This window comes from Pleurodeles waltl, chromosome 4_1 (assembly GCF_031143425.1).
Source record: "Pleurodeles waltl isolate 20211129_DDA chromosome 4_1, aPleWal1.hap1.20221129, whole genome shotgun sequence".
NCBI classification, from domain to species: domain Eukaryota; kingdom Metazoa; phylum Chordata; class Amphibia; order Caudata; family Salamandridae; genus Pleurodeles; species Pleurodeles waltl.
Genome location: NC_090442.1, coordinates 1,006,110,885 through 1,006,126,436, shown reverse-complemented (window position 1 = coordinate 1,006,126,436; position 15,552 = coordinate 1,006,110,885). Strand labels below are relative to the sequence as shown.

Sequence of the window (15,552 nt, the reverse complement as noted above, 5' to 3'; positions counted from 1 at the left end):
ACTCCCTCCTCCTCAGATTCCCTCATTACCACCCAGCAAAAGTGCCCTTCATCTCTCCATAGCCGCCCTCCACCCCGCACATACATTTCATTTGTATTACAGCGCAGGTAATGGCTGACTTTACTAATGTACTCAGCTATTTACATAAAATACAGATTTGCTCTTTGCAGTAGGCATATAAACCTTCTGCGCTTCTTTATGGCACTAAAACTGCCACTAGACAAGTCTGACCCTTTTGTAGCAGAAACATAATCACAATACTTACTTGACTTTTTTATTGCTGCCTAAAAGCTACAGTTGAAAAGCGTCAGTTGAAAATGGAAAAGGAAACACTTTCAGGAAGGCCTCGTAAGAAAGGGGAGAGCCCTGCTCCGATGGGGAAATCAACATTGTTAAGTCAGCGCGCCGTCACAAAGGGGCGGGTGGGGGGCGGGGTGAGACACGGAAAAGCTTCCGTATCTCCCTGGGACCAAAAAAATAAATAAAAAATCCTTGGGTGCGACGTACCCGAGGATTTATTCACCCCCCCTCTGGTGTCGGCCACTGGTCATGACCCGCACCAGGGAGGTAGTGCGGGCATCGGCCAGTGGCCGACGCCCGCATTGAAGGGGTTAAGCAGAATTTAGAAATCACGTTATTGCTCTCATCTAAAGAAATATCGTGACAAGAACAAATCAGCATTGCCACAGCTTAGCATAATTTTGTAGCAATGCACCTCACCTACGCCTGAATTTCAAAGTTCACTGAGGCACTCACTCAATAGCACTGAACTCAGCAACAGGCTATCATCTGTATCTGAGTTAATCTGTGGAATGTAGGTGTATGCAGCTGTGTGTGTGAATGTGCCTTTGCTTTCTTCAGTGTCTATGTGTATGCGCATCTATACTTATTTGTGGCATGTGTGTGTGATTGCTTCTTTGGGTCGGGTGGGGTGTGTGCTTTTGTATGTATATATGTGTGTCTGTCTATTTTTATGTACCTTGCTCTTTTTCTGGTGATCGGTAAGTCTCAATCTGTGGCATTTCTCTGTGGCTATCTCCAGTAGTTTATTGCGCTAGCTGGTGTCTGTCTCAGTATGTCTCATAGTGATGATCTCTCCAGGTGACAGCACGAGGAGCTCTATTTCTGTGTAACCACCTCACTTTCTGCAGCATACCTTGGACATCTGCCTGAGGAAGAAAGAGCAAAGGGAGACTGCAAACTGTGACACAATGTGGCATTCAGTTGGGTAGCATCGTTTTTTCTTTAGTCCACCCATGAACTTAATATCCATGCTTCCTATACATCAGAGGAGGGGAGTAGGGGTGTGTGAACAATGAATAACACGTTGCACACTGTTCTGTTCACACTGTCTTCTCTCCGTCACATTGAGCAAACGGGAAACAAAGAAACTCCCAAAATTGGAGCACAATTTGGATATTCACAGGTACTGTAATTTGGTTTAATAAACAGATGATTTGGACCACAAATGTTGGTTGCGCTCCTACACAGTGTACAACTCAACAATTTTCCTTTAACCCAAATTTCAATATTACTATGTTACAAATATTGGTGGCAACTTGCAAATAAATCTAAAAGAGCTGCACAAGGAAACACATACTGCAAGAAGAGAAGAACTGTGTTAAATAAAAATTGTTGCATGAAACAGTGGACATCATACAAACATGACAGCCTTTGTGTGATGGCATTTCAACTTAAGACTCGGGATGGAAGCATGTTATGTTAGTTTATTTGCAAGATTGTACTGAACATACACATACTCGTACAGCACAGACCAGGGTATAAGAGGCGCTGGAGCTTTGTACAAGAGTGTCATACTAATTTCTACCTTTAGATGTAAAACTAGTTGTGACATCAATCTACACAGCACACACATCTATGTATTAAGATGTAAACCTGCTCATGAAGGTCCAAGCAGCAGGATTAGTAACAATACAAATGTTTAGTGTCTTTTAAGGGAAAGGACCCATATAATATCAACTGGTCAGATACTTTAGGAGTTGTGCTGTAGTTTATTTTTCTAATTCATCAATTTTAGGGGACCACGTTCAACACCACTGGCTCGGCATGCATGATATGGATTATTTTGTTGGCATAATAAAAGGTGAGAAAAATAAGGGGGGGTTCTTTACCAAAGATACAGGTTTAATGTTTGGAAGGAAAACGCTGCTGAACAGAGGGAGGCATTTCTGAAGCAAATTGACAATAACAGAGAAAAACAACTGTTAGTGGGGGTGTTCTGTCATGTTGCACAAACTGTAGATCATGACCTCGTGGCATGCAATTATCTACAAAACATTTGATGTGGGCAGAAAAGTCTTGACATTTGTTAACCACACAAATTTTGAAACCTAGACAAAAAGATGACAAGCATCTGAGGACAGGGTCTACATGAAACCTCATACAACATGAATAAAGTGTTATTGGGTCATCAAAGTGGCTGCAATACACAGTACAAATGACATACAAAATACACCGTATGAAAGTACAATACCAAACAATGGCAAACTGAACAAGAACGAATAACTAACTTAATTACAAAGAACGGACAAACAACAAGGTGCTTGTGCTAACATTGTGACCGCCTGTGGCGGCCGTCCATTGAATCCTGAGCACAACAAGCAGTCTCTATAAAGACTGCATCACACTAACACAGACAACAGGGAAGTAATATCAATTATCCTGTCACTGTCTGGGTGGGTTGGGACAAGCAGTAGTAATTACTGCTGATGAGGTTAGGGCAGAATCTACAAATGAGACAGATTAAAACAATCGTAAAACTAAGCTGCAGTTTTCAGCAATACACTTAAAGAGGGGAAAACACTGTGGCAGACACATATTTAACAAGCTGGTTGATACTCTTCAAAATCAAGACTCTTCCTTAATATAATAGTGAAATACATATTTCTAAAGGTAATGGGTATAAAGCAGCCAGGAATAATACAGTTGGGGTGAGCTGCCATGCCAGGAGTTGAGTACTAGAATATTAGAGTGGAGTAAGGGCCACCAGACAAGAAAAGACTTGGGTGAGATTCTCCTCATCAGCAGAGGCTTGGAGAAACCCTCCAACCACCACCGATGGTAATCCTGAAAAAATCACAAACACCATTATATAAAAAGGTAATGGAAAACGTAGACAATGCTGTCACACAAGGGTATGATGTGTGGATGGTGATACAGAAGTCCTCATCAAGCAGTTTCACAATGTTATCTATTTTCCAATTAAGGATGGCACAATGGTATAGTAAGAACGGTTACAGCTGCCCAAGATGGGAAAATTGCTTTTCTCTACAGATTAAAAAACAAGCAGAGAAAAAAAATATGCAATGATGGACAGACACAGGAGAGAAGACAGCAAAAGTAACATGCTGAAAGTTTTAACTTAGGAGAGGCAAACTTTAGTTTGAAAGTGCTGAGGGTATGGCAAAAATTCAGGATTTCCATAAGATACATTTACATGCATACAATGAACCTACCCTGAAAATCTGGCATGGATCAGGCCATCCGGGACCCAACATTGAGACACAATATTTTAAGTGAACTTACAAAACAACAGAAGATGTCTATGTGCAACAAGAAATCCCATCCCCCAAAAATGTACTTTTGAATTTGAACAATGACCTGGCTTTTCTTACCATGTAAGCAATAATTCAGCCAAAATGGTACTCTGCATTGATTTGAGAGAACAGTCACCTACCAGGCTAAAGGCCGTGTGCAGTGGGGACTGGCTGCACGAGTTCGGCCCACCCAGGTTGCGGCATGCGTTGGTAACCATAACCACAGAATTTCAGTGGTTTTGCGCGTTTGAGCCAGAACCATAGTTTCTGTGTTCTTTTCGGGGGAAAAAACAATTTCACATACGTAAATCCACTGAAACTTGCCAGTATGGTTACCAATCCACACAACACACGCCACAACTTGTACTGATCGACTGCGGGCACCCAGACCCCACAGCCTTTGGCCATGCACCCAACTTACCCGAAATGAACAAGGGGCTAGGCCCTGTGGTTTGCCCTTTGAGCTTTGCCTTTTGCCTGGCCTTATTCTTTAATTTTTTTTTTATTCACAAATCCTAGGTTACAACCACAACTGCAGATCAAAGTTCACATCCTGAGCAACGTGAATCCAATGCAAGCTTCTCTGACCTATGCCAATCTTTTGGATATTTGCAGTTCTAAATCCATTGCTGCAAACACGCAGCAGGTGATGCTCAGGTCTGAGAAGCTTGTCCTGGGTCTGTGGTACCTTTTTACATCCATAGATCCCCAACACTTAAAACTGCACACCAAGACAAGTACTCAGACTCCAGCTGCAATTTTAGGTGTCAGGGTTCCAGATTCCAAAAGGAAATGTGGATCATGCAACTCATTTTATGTTTTAAAATTACTCCAGGGGATTCTCCCTCCCCTCCTCCCTCCCCCCCCACACCACTACGGCGTGCAGATCAAGGTGTGAAAATCCTGAGGCTAAGATGGCCTTTTACTTTTTTGTTCAGGCACAACGACGGGGTTCCATATTCTGAAATAGTTGCTGCAAGAGATATTTTCCTCTTGTAGCAGTCAATCAGATCACTCATATCCACAGTAACAACTTTGGAACAGCAGATACAAAAGGGCGGCAGGAGAAAAAACTCCCTCATCTAATCAAATACCTTTATTTTTTTTATTCCTGGTTTTGTGGCAGATCTGCAGCTAAAACAGGAGATATATACGAAAGTGTTAAGCAGATGTATATAAAAGTGTTAATGCTTTTTTGTCAAAAACAAACTAAGAGGTTGACAAGAAACCAACAAAATCACACCTTTTGAGTAAAGTTCTAGATTCTTGTCAAATCTGGTGTAAATCCATTGAGCGGTTGGGGATATAGAAGCAAGCAGTATTGGAAGCTAAAACTGGGAAACAACTTATATATATATATATATATATATATATATATATATATATATTAAACGCAATGGTGTAAAACCACTGACATTTGCCATTGATGTTTAAACAAAAAGCACAAATATAACTTGTGGCTGTCCTCCATGTTGTTCTGCATTTAGGTCTTTTGTGCATGTCAGTCGACCAAGAGTTATGATGCTCTGAAGTGTGCATTTTTAAACTTAACTTGCAAATTTCAGTAGTTTTACATGTTTAAGCCTGAAACATAACTGTTTTAACTAGGTTTTTTCAGTGAAAAAATAAATACATGAATAAAAATAATAATAACAAATATATATATTTTTGGCCTTTCCCTCCTGTCAATGAAGAGAAACACGTGAAACGCACTCAAGGTGGTGCACTGGGTAAATGTTATTACATCACAGACCAAAAGAAACCTGAAGCATTTTGGTCTCTCACGACCTTGATCACGGGAGTATATGTTTGTTGCATTCTCACACTTCATATATAAACCAGTTGTCCTTTTTCAGTTTCACCTGTATGTTACAAAAATTTTCAGGAAAGTTTCAATAAATTGTATTTCCCCCGTGTCCTTTACAACGGAAAGGTAAGATCCAATGTATTGATGTGTTTTACAAATATGTATGACAATTTAACCTCCGAAGTGCCTGGTGTGGAAGAAGAACGCTGCCACACTGGAGCGTGCAGCTCTGTTGTCATTTCTCACATTTAGACACAACTCTAGCTTTCTAAAACGATACAGTAACAATGTGGTACAAAGAGTTTCCTAAACAGTCACTGCAGCACTATTTTATAAAGAAAAAAAATTATCATTTATATATATCTTCAATTTAATAAAATGAGTACCTAGAAGTGCACCGTTAAATGTCAAAGGACTTTATGACAGTGATCGCACACTGCAATTTGGTGATTTTCAAAACAAGCTTCCGCCAGCATAGATTCTGCTTTTAAACATACCACTTATGCGTAAAGCAAGATTGTAAGAGCAATCACTTTTGACCGACCATCTACCCACAAAAATCAACAGTCCAGTCGCATGGGACTGTGCGTGGCGCCACAGCATAATTCATTTCATTAAGTAATATCACCAGAATTTAGGGCGATGTTAACTGAAAAAGATCATCAATTCAACTAGCAAACTGGAAACAAAATGCCAAAATATTTTAAGTTAAATAAACGTAAGACTGTGTGTTACAAGTGCATTTCACAATTGAAGAGGGAACATGAAAAGCAACTGAACACAAAAGGAATTGAATGAGCTTGTTCAATAAAAGACACAGTGAAAAAAGATATACTTTTGTGTAGGAAGAGATATCTTATATTGCAGAACTAAAAACATCAGCACCAGTTCAAAATAAAAAATGTACTTGTTTAGTGTCCAAAGATACACTATACACGTGGCTTTAAGGACACCCAGACACCTTAATCTGCTCTGTAAACAGAAAACCAAAAACACTTTCTGCATAAATGTGAAGGTGTCCATTACAGTTTCTCTAACTTTTGAAGCCATGTATATATTCTCATGTCATAAATCAATGAAAGGTTTGTGTGCCTTTTCTGTAGCGTCTTCTCCATCTTTTCTGTACCCACAGACGGTCATGGGCTTTAGATAAGACCAAAAAAGGACCCTGATTTCAGATTTTTTTTTTTACCTACCAAGCAGTTTTCTTTATGCCTGGCCTCAGAAATATATTCAAAATTCTACAGTGGGTGCTGTCATTTCCACTTCCTCTGCTAGTTTTACAAACCACAGAAAATCCCTCTTTTCATTCCGCGCCCATTTCATGATTAGCACTGAACACATGCCAGGAGAATTAATCTTGGTTCACAAGTGCTGTAGAAGAAATATGAGCAGGAAAATGAGGCCAAGTAATTTCCATTTTTAGGTCTCGGCTCGACAGTGCATGTGCTGTCTCTTTGAGACATGTTGTTTGTAATCAGTGGGCTCACAGCCCACCCATAGCTTACTGTCTGCTAGCGTCAGCGTTGCTTTAAATCTTCATTCCTATTTGACACTGCATGCAGGAGTCATGCCTCTTCTTGTGTTTGGCCCTCTCCCTAGAGCATGGAGCAAGTACTTGTGTTCATCCACTGCTCCTGTTTTTGGAGCTACTTCTTTATTTCTGTTCCATCACTCCACGTGAGTGCTAGTGTTTTCAGTTACTCCTTTCATCTCTCACCTGCACCCCATCTGTGTTGCTTGTTTTCCCTTCCCACCTGCCCCCATCCCTGTTGGTTCTTTTCCTCTCACCCCCATCCCATCTGCTTCTTCTCTACCCTCCCACTCCAACCCTTGTCCATGTTTGGATTTTCCCATGTCCATCTGTTTCTTTTGGCGTTCGCTTTAATGGGAGGAAGGGCACTGCTTCATTTAGACACGTTTCCATTACTTCTGGTAATGTGCCTCACACCCTGCATTTGGGCTTAACTCTTTCCACTCTGGCAGCATGGTTTTCTGTTGCTCCAAATTTCTGTTGGCCAGAGTTCTGCCTGTTACAGTTTTTGCACCTTTCCTATAATTGGACCAATCATAAGCAGTCCCGTCGATCTAGATTTTGCAGGCTCAACACCAAAGTCCGGTGGTGTTTTCACCAATCAATGGGGTGCTTTGAGGGCCTTCACTTACATCCATGTTTACTTGGGAGGCATCACCGTCTTAATTAATGTAGGGGTTGTGAGGTCAGGGACCATCTTCGAACAGATAGGGCTGCAGTGGATTTTTAATAGTAGGAAGTTGGGGCAGTCCTATTGGGTATTTACAGTCTGGCAAAGTGGGCTGCCATTGAATATATCTCAAATATCACGAGCATATTAGTGTCCAGTGACGCTAGACAACATAGTGGCTTTCTCTTCAGGATTGGGGAACAATATCACGTCAATTCACCAGTTTAGCTTAGCAGACATGCCACTTCTAATTTCTGAGCCCCTTTTGTGTGACAAGGGACTCACGGTCTTAAGATGTTTCCTTTTATTTACGGTGAACATCACAAACATACTGAACAAGGTGCAAGTTTTCAGAACTCCAGTACTTTGCTTTCATGGAACATATTTTACTTCCACTTAAAAAAATAGAAAGAAAATGAATACATCAACGCTAAAGGGATTGACTCCCATCAACATTTACACGGGCATAGTAAAATGAACTTTCCCAGTCATAACTTCACTGTCCCCGCTGCTATAACTTAATGTATCTGTGTTCAGAAAAATACTGAGTTATGCTATGGGCGCAACACCTTTTAGAACGACACTAGGCAAACGGATAAGCCTCTACTTGCTGAGAAACACTTTGTCGGCAATTGACGGTGTCGGTCCATGCATTTTGATCAACGTTTCTACTCGCACAGGCCATCAAGACAGCTTGTAGATGCCAGACCATAAGCACAAAGGGACAGCAAGCGTACAGCTATTGTCTGCAAATGCACCCTCCCAATCACAGACTTACACATGAAAACATGTACAGCGAACCAAATTCACACGTGACACACAACATTGCAATTTCATCATTATAACTGACAAAGAGCCCTGACCTACTGCTAGTGGTATGCTTCATCATTTACTCTGTCAACAGTCAAGGCATTTCTTTGCCTGAATATGCTCAATTAAAATTGGGAGCTCCTACAGATATGTTCATTGTGAAAGCCATGCTCCCTATGGGGCCCGATCTCCCGACAACCTAGGCAATTACCGGATTTTATTTTCATCTATTAAACGTATATTTATTTACCCCAAAAACATCTACAAGAGCTCCGAAATTCGAATGAGCCAACTCAGGCAAAGCCCTGTCTTGAATTGGAACAGTTCCCTATGGTGAAGCATATCACAAAAAGCAAGTGAGGGTTCATTGTCTTTCACAATGAGGACACTGTAGGATTACGTGTCACACACAATCTTTTTTGGTTCGCCATACCTTTTTTTTCCCTGTGGGTGACAGGCCATAAATATTTCTCATGCTAACCCAAACTTGTACAACAGTATTTCCACTAGCAGGGCTCCTTGTCCTTGCTTTAGTAACTGACACACATTTCACCCTGGATATTCCTGTATGAGCAAAATCCATGGGCTGCTCTGAGTATGTGTGTATGTACAAAAAACAAGGATGCACAGGTTATTGTTTATTTTCCTATAGTACAAGAAGCATGGGTGCAGAGGCTGCTATGGATAAGTCGGTGTTTAGAGAAGTATCAATTTATGTGTTCTGGATGATGTCCTAAATATATTTAGAAGTGGGTGAGCCCACAGATAAGGATGCCTGTATTTTGTGGAGTTGTTAAGAATAGTGTGGGTTAAAAGGTTACTGTGTGAATGTCTGTATTCAGACCAGTATAGTTGTATCTCTATTCGAATTAGAGTAAATGACAATGTCTACAATTTGAAAACCATGGGTAACTGTAGTTGTACCTTTACTTAGAGAAGCACGCGTCCATTGTGTATCCCCCCAAATTTAGATGAACATTGGTCAATGGTTTACAAACAATGTTCCATGTTTAAATTAATACTCATGTTTCTATTATGGTAGCTGTGCATACATTTAGAAAAAGAAGTGTGCGTGGATAAGTGTGGATGTTGGATACTTGCGTATAAACTACTTGACTAAAACTCTTCCATTAATATTAACATCGGTGCCATGGAAATAATTGAGGGACTGGATTCAACAGTGGAGCTGTTGCCGAAATTGCTCCTCCAGGGCATCTTTGAGGGAGTGGGAGGAACGAGTGCTGACTAAACATTGTTGGAAGTGGCTACCATGGTGGCAAAGAGACATAGCTAGTAAATAGAGAACCTCTAGCCCATCCTCGCTGTCACAATGACGTTGGGAGGGTGGATTGGTGCACTCATCAAGAAAAGCCGGTATACGAGGCCAAGGGCTGTCCTAAGAAGTATGATAAGATCTGGGGTAAATGGGGGAAGTATTTTGGTTTGGGACCCCTGTGACACCCGTATTGGAAATTTAGTTGGGTGGATATATAGCGGATTTGATGCCTTGTCTGTAATTATGTGGTTCTACCTTTTATTGCATACCAGCACTAGCTGGATGTGGTGGATGTTTTCTTATCATGAAATAATGTAGGTTATAAAAAAAATCTATAGGTGTTAACAGTGGTACTTGTGTAACTTAGCAAGTCTCTGCATTTAGAGGAATGTCAGTCCAAGTGTGGATGGGTCTGTACTAGGGTCATCAGGGATTACTGTGGATGGTGTGTCTGTATTTAGGTAATCGAGGGCCACCTTGGAGGCTTTACTGCACACAGGTGATCACCAGTCTCTGTGAGTGTGTCTGTTTTATAGCACAGTGGATCCAATGTTTATTGTTGATGTCCCATACTTGTGTGAAGTTTGTCTCAGCACTTGTATCTGGGTCATTGTGGAAGATATGCTGGACATTAAGTAACCACTCCTTATTAGGGATGTGTTTGAACTCAGGTCACCACGCCACACTATGCATATGCTTGCACTAGGGAGATCACAGGTCACTGTGAGTGCATCTGTATTTCAACAATCTTTGTCCACTGTGAAAGATGAGACTCACTATACATGTGCGTCTTCTCAGGTGATCATAGCTCACAATAGTATATCTGCACTTCACTTGCCATTTTCACTGTGGATGTGCCTGCACTGTGGTCTTTAAGAGTCACTGTGGGCATGTCTGCATTCGAGCGATTATGGCTTACTGTGGATGTGTCTCCGAATACATGAACACTAATTATATCAAAGTTAATACAGTTGGGTGATCACTCCACGCTGTTGAGGATATGGGTGATCATTGGTCACTACAGATGTTCGACACTGTAGTGATTTGGGCTAACAGTGGAGAATGTGCGTACACCCCAGGAATTCGTGGGCCATTCTGGATTTGCCCCTACCTGGGTGGTCACGGGTTACTGTAGATAAGACTGCAGTCAGGTGATGTTAAGATAATTAGGGTGTGCTGTGAAGAACGTGCATGAACTCGAACATTATAACCAAAATGTGTCCTATTATGTTGCTGTATTCCAGATAAATAAATTACTTGGCTGCACCATGCGGTCAAAATGGGAGAGTTGCTGTACATCCGAGCATACGAGGAGGCAAGAAACGTCTTTGCTTAAAATGTTAAAGTGTGATATATATATATATATACATATATATACACATAGCAAGTCAGATTTAAATATTTTAAGCAAACATGTAGGCCTATGTATTGCCTCAAATAATGCTTTGCATGTATCTGGACAAATAAATGTATGACAAAGTGTTGTAGCATATTCAACAGCTGTGGTGATGGTGGGGACCAAAAAGCAAGGACCAGGACAAATAGCCCTGAGCCACAGGTCCCATCCTGCCTCCTCCCCCCCCCCCCCCCCAACACAACCAAATGACTGCTAATATAGAGGTTTGCCTACACTTGAGTGAACATAGCATACATGACATTTCAAAATGGGTAAGTGGGAGATAAAAAAAAAAAAACATCGGGGAAATGTGTCCTATTGTTATATATTGCAGCAGAGGCAATTTTAGGTGGTAGACCGTTAAAATAAAGTAATATGGGGCATGTTTATATGCATGACACAGTTTACTAGAGAGAGTGTACCTACATGTAGGCGACTACTGATCATTATAGATCTGTTCTATGCTACTTAGTATGGACGTGCTTACGCTCGCGCCCATGGTTCGCTGTGGAGGGTGTACCTGTGCTGTAGGATGTCTCATTCCTGTCTGGGGAACGAATCAAACTACGAGTTTCAGCAAACTCTTGAAAAATGAACTATGCAAACACGAGTGTTAGCTGTTGGCATCTTTTTTTGCAGTTTCGCAAACTGGACCCGAGAGTATTGGAGAGCTTTCCATAAGCCCCGGTTACGTTACACACCTTCTCCACCTGACTGTTTTTAACGGCCCTTTCTATCCTACAGACTTGGCGTTTGTTTTCTTCGGACTTCGGAGTTTTCCTATCCCCGGTACGCGCTATGAAGTAACCACGAGGTTAGAGCCACCTCAGCACGAAAAAACAAAATAAACATTCACGTAATTCTAGGTCATTTGTAAAGCAATTGCTAAACCCTAGGTTGCCATGGACATGCTGTCCGGGGGTGATCACTGGTCACTATGGTTAAACTACAGAATGTCTCACGCCTCTCTGCCTCGGTTATGTCTCTAGTGATGCATGCCTCCGGAAGTCCCTCCCCCTCTAGTGCAGAGGGGCGGCTAGTAGTCACGCCCTATGGGCGGGAGCCGCTGCCGCGCCTCTGCAGGCTTCTACACCGATGCGGTGCCCTCCTAGCGGGCTGAGGAGGTGGAGCCCGGCTGCCCCCGCCCATAGTACACACCCCGGATACAGCTGACTGTTGGTACTCACTGCTTGCCGCGCTTGTCCTTCTTCCCCACGGGCTTCTTCTTCCGCACCCGCGTAGGCGGCCCTGGAGGAGGAGAGGGGAGCAGTTAGAGCCGGGGAAAGAGGGCGGGGCCAAGGGGGCGCGCGCTGTTTCACTCACCCTTCTTGGAGCTCATCTCCCCCCTTACGGCGCCTCCCTGCCGGCTGCCCATGGAAACCACCAGAGCACGGTCTCTATGGCTTCCTGTTTACAGCTCGTCACGGCCCGCCCATTGACGCGTAGCCACGCCCATCGGTTATGTAGCCACTCCCACTAGCTCATCCTCCCCTGCCAGGACGCAGAATCTTGGTCGGGACTCCGCCTACGCTGCCCTGGGAGAGCAGTGACTCCGCCCACACACCCCAGTGACTCGGCCCCCGAACTACAGTGAATCCTCCGACCCCACGCGCTCAGTTATGAGGGAGCCCTCCCTCCGCCCTAACCCCCTGTGACTCGCCTACGAACTTCTGTGACACCACCCGCAGACGTCTGTTTCCGCCCAAATACTGGCGTCTTCGCTCACAAACGCGTGACCCCGCCCAGTTTAATAGCCCCGCCCACCGAGAATCTTGGCTGCGTTTTAGTTATAACTCCGCATAGAGACAGGTGATCAAGTGTATTTTTCTGGCATGGCTTAAGTGTTTTTTTTTATCAAACATTGGAATCTGGATTTTAACACCCTAAATGCCCACTTCACAATATGAAGATGTATTACATCCTTTTTGATCATCATTTTGAGGTTGGGCAAATGGAATCATCATCATCATCCAAGGCTGAAGGCATATCCTTCATCTCCTAAACAAAATTATAAACTTTTGTAAGAAACAAACATAAACTACTAGAAAACTATTCAACAAAATGTTGTAATCCTACAGATAAATAACACAAATGTCCAGATTTTCTAAGCCTTTGTGGATCACTGACATAGTATTGATACATACAATATTGAAACACGAAAATAGTGGGAAATAAATATCATTTACAAAACTATTGCCTTCCTATACTTAACTAATAAAAACACAAATATCTGAAATAAAAATATAGTCATTCACCTTTGAATAAACATAAGTCCAGAATATCGATTCACACAATATCAACCTACAGTAATGTCACCAAACTAATTACATTATCATTGATAAATAGTAGAACACATTTTACGTAAAACAATGATTTAAAACAAATATGAACAATTTCATAGATATGTTTAAATTAACAATGAACATATTACATCACAATATTTACAATTCACCCCAAAATATCTACTCATTCATAACAATATGAAGAAAATATTGTCATTGAGAGAGCGTATTTGATATTACATATTATAGACGTGAAATGCTTATGTCTAACAATGCTGTATTAATAAAACATTCATTAAAGCATATTCATAAAAATGGAGAATCGTTCATATGTATAAACTAATGTCGACTGTAAGAAATAATCGTTTATAGTTGCCTAACTGAGCACATTAACACGTATAAAACTGCATTCATTAGAACTTGTCTATCTTAAGTTAGCATGAGCCAAGCAAAGCTGTGTAGCTCTCATATTAGAAGCGTATTTTTCTGTCTCTTCAGAGTGCGGACTTGCAAACGACCATGACCAGCTATTGTTCTTTCTGTATTAGTTTGAAACATGGGGAAATTCTCCCATCCGCATGCTAGCATCTTTTAGTATAAAATGATGTGCTTCGAAACATTTATAGATACTTCCAAGGACAATGAGACGAGGGAAAGAGAACTTTTAACCTGAGACGTGTGCCAAGATGGTGAAGTAACCCCGGATATGCCACCTACGAAATGCCGATTATGAAGACCAATCAGAAGACAAACTAATATCAAGAAATGACAAATGCATTACTTAATGTATAATTTGATAGGTTAACAATGATGGGGTGTATTGGCTGACCAATAGAATTTTGGGGGAATGCATCACGAAAAAGGGATAAAAACCCATGACGGGGAACAGACAACATCATTAGGTAGGGAATGATATCAATTGCATCCCGAAACTCTGTCACACTATTTTGTGACTTGAGACTTAGACAAACCATCCTTGCCCATAGACTGCCCCTTACACTTTTCTCCTTATGAGGAGAGTGTTTTGCCTTTAACTTAGATAGACTGACGGTGATTTAACTGATGTCCTGAAGACGAAGACTGATCCTGAATGCTGACTTAATCAGAGGAGAGTAATTATAAAATTGCTAATGAAAATTCATTTATTTGCCTTTCTTTCTAGGTACCAACTGCTGTATGTTTTTATTAGAGACCTTAGTTAGATGTTTTCCAAATTGGTGTTAATAATTGTTTTGCATGACGCCCAACATGCTAATGCTAATTAGAGGTTAGACGAGGTATTCACTCTGACTGACAAACTGACGTGACTGACGTGGTGCTATGCTGAACTAGTATCTTAGAAAGTTCGATGTGTTACAATCTGCTTATATCTATCTGATTGTCTATGCTACTGATCTTTGCATTATTGAAAGCTTTTTATGGTTGTCATCTTGTGACTGTGCTTATATGCTTCCTGGCTTTGAGATTGATGCATTTGCTACTAGATTGTAATCAATAGGGAATAAAACTCAAAAAACTTCATTAAGGTGTGGTTATTCATGACTGAAAGGTCATGGTTGCGCCAAATGTTTATTAATGTCTAAAGTAAGATATATTTTGGTGTTAAATGTTGACAATGTTATTGACATATTGATTGATATTTTGATCAGTTATCTCGTCCTACGGTGTCTCACCACTGGGCCCAAAGATTCATTGGCCTAAAACGAGTCCTGATGTGTATAAATTGACATAGACGGACGCGTTAGCACCATTAACTACAAACATTGATACAGCAACTTAAATATTAATAATACATACATAAAATTATATTAAAAATTATCAAAATATATATCAAACTTTATGCATAAAACTAAACTAGCGAATAAAATCAAACTATAAACAACCCTAACCAATAAGTTCAAATCCTTAAACAATAATATAAAAGGCAGACTGATTTTACCAATAAAATACTTCTAAAATGACAAACACTCTAACCAGGCCCTTACAGAAGAAATATATACATCTTGATAACTACCTAACCAACAAAGTAAAACATATTTAAACTAAAACCTATTCGTAAGTTAACTTAAAAAAATAAAAAACTAGCAATATTATTAACAAAATGCTCTCTACCTTCTATATGTGTACATGTGCTACTTAAAAGAAAACACTAGGACTTCAAAAAGTGATAAGCTGCCAGAAAAAACACCTTTTACAAACCAGCAAAAAGATATATCAAAG

The 15,552-nt window shown here is 40.9% G+C and overlaps 1 protein-coding gene across 2 annotated transcripts in view; it reads right to left on the bottom strand.

Moving 5' to 3' along the window:
* The window catches only part of SRPK2 (SRSF protein kinase 2), a 516,420-nt gene extending 503,909 nt beyond the window's left edge, over positions 1-12,511 (bottom strand). Inside the window, exons 1-2 of one of the 2 annotated variants that reach the window (XM_069229855.1) lie at positions 12,374-12,511; positions 12,238-12,298 (exon numbers count right to left, since the gene is read on the bottom strand). In XM_069229855.1, coding sequence (XP_069085956.1) covers positions 12,238-12,298; positions 12,374-12,425 — 113 coding nt within the window. In that variant the 5' untranslated portion in view covers positions 12,426-12,511. The remainder of the gene's footprint in view (positions 1-12,237; positions 12,299-12,373) is intronic. The other variant, XM_069229857.1, reaches the window with a different exon arrangement.
* Between the last annotated feature and the right edge of the window lie 3,041 nt (positions 12,512-15,552).